Source organism: Lipotes vexillifer, unplaced genomic scaffold, assembly GCF_000442215.2.
Source record: "Lipotes vexillifer unplaced genomic scaffold, Lipotes_vexillifer_v1.1 scaffold1600, whole genome shotgun sequence".
In the NCBI taxonomy this organism is placed as follows: Eukaryota; Metazoa; Chordata; class Mammalia; order Artiodactyla; family Lipotidae; genus Lipotes; species Lipotes vexillifer.
In genome coordinates, this window is record NW_006799073.1 from 524,999 (window position 1) to 526,483 (window position 1,485).

The 1,485-nt window shown below is 42.8% G+C and overlaps 1 protein-coding gene across 1 annotated transcript in view; it reads left to right on the top strand.

Annotated features, from left to right (window-relative positions):
- HSPA5 (heat shock protein family A (Hsp70) member 5) overlaps positions 1–1,485 on the top strand; it is a 4,803-nt gene extending 3,318 nt beyond the window's left edge. The window contains exon 9 of the mRNA XM_007471486.1: positions 568–1,485. Coding sequence (XP_007471548.1) covers positions 568–1,130 — 563 coding nt within the window. The 3' untranslated portion in view covers positions 1,131–1,485. The remainder of the gene's footprint in view (positions 1–567) is intronic.

A 1,485-nucleotide genomic window follows, 5' to 3' on the forward strand; every position in this document is an offset into this window, starting at 1 on the left:
ATTAAAAATACCTTGTGGGGGAATTCCCTGGCCGTCCCATGGTTAGGACTCCCCACGCTTCTTGCAGGGGGCCCAGGTTCGATCCCTGGTCGGGGAACTAAGATCCCACATGCTGCACGGTATGGCCAGAATAAGTAAATTCAAAAATACAAGAAGGACTTCCCTGGTTGTCCAGTGGCTAAGACTCTGCACTCCCAATGCAGGGGTCCCGGTTTCAATCCCTGGTCGGGGAACTAGATCCCACATGCTGAAACTAAGAGTTTGCATGCCACAACTAAAAGATCCCTCGTGCCACAGCTAAGACCTGGCACAGCCAAATAAATAAATTAAAAAGATAAATATTAAAATACAGGAACAAGTAAAGGGTTCATACTGCTATAAAGTAGATGAAATTCAATTAAGAGTTACTAGTAACTTAACTCACTGTTCCTTTCCCAACACTGACCCACTCCTAGGTTGTTAGAGTGCCCTTGACACTACAGGCTCTAACAGAATGAAACCTAGGGATCCAGATATACTAATGTTTGTCGGTAACAGCTAACAAATTTTTTTGTGTGTGACTTCTAGGTGAACGACCCCTGACGAAAGACAATCACCTTCTGGGAACTTTTGATCTGACTGGAATTCCTCCTGCTCCCCGTGGGGTTCCACAGATTGAAGTCACCTTTGAGATAGATGTGAATGGCATTCTTCGAGTGACAGCTGAAGACAAAGGTACAGGCAACAAAAATAAAATCACAATTACAAATGACCAAAATCGCCTGACACCTGAAGAAATTGAAAGGATGGTCAATGATGCTGAGAAGTTCGCAGAGGAAGACAAAAAGCTCAAGGAGCGCATTGACACCAGAAATGAGTTGGAAAGCTATGCCTACTCTCTAAAGAATCAGATTGGAGATAAAGAAAAGCTGGGAGGTAAACTTTCCTCTGAAGATAAGGAGACCATGGAAAAAGCCGTAGAAGAAAAGATTGAGTGGCTAGAAAGTCACCAAGATGCTGACATTGAAGATTTCAAAGCTAAAAAGAAGGAGCTGGAAGAAATTGTTCAGCCAATTATCAGCAAACTCTATGGAAGTGCAGGCCCTCCCCCAACTGGTGATGAGGAACCAGCAGACAAAGACGAGTTGTAGACACTGCTCTGCTAGTGCTGTAATATTGTAAATAACTGGACTCAGGAACTTTCGTTAGGAGAAAATTGAGAGAACTTAAGTCTCGAATGTAATTGGAATCTTCACCTTGGAGTGGAGTTGAAAATGCTATATAGCCCAAGTGGCTGTTTACTGCTTTTCATTAGCAGTTGCTCACATGTCTCGGGGTGGGGGGCAAAGAAGAATTGGCTATCATCAAAAGTGGGTCAAAAAGCTGGGTTAAGGATGTGTGTTCACCTTGAAAATGTTCTATTTAACAATTGGGTCATGTGCATCTGGTGTAGGAAGTTTTTCTACCATAAGTGACACCAATAAATGTTTGTTATTTACCCTGTTC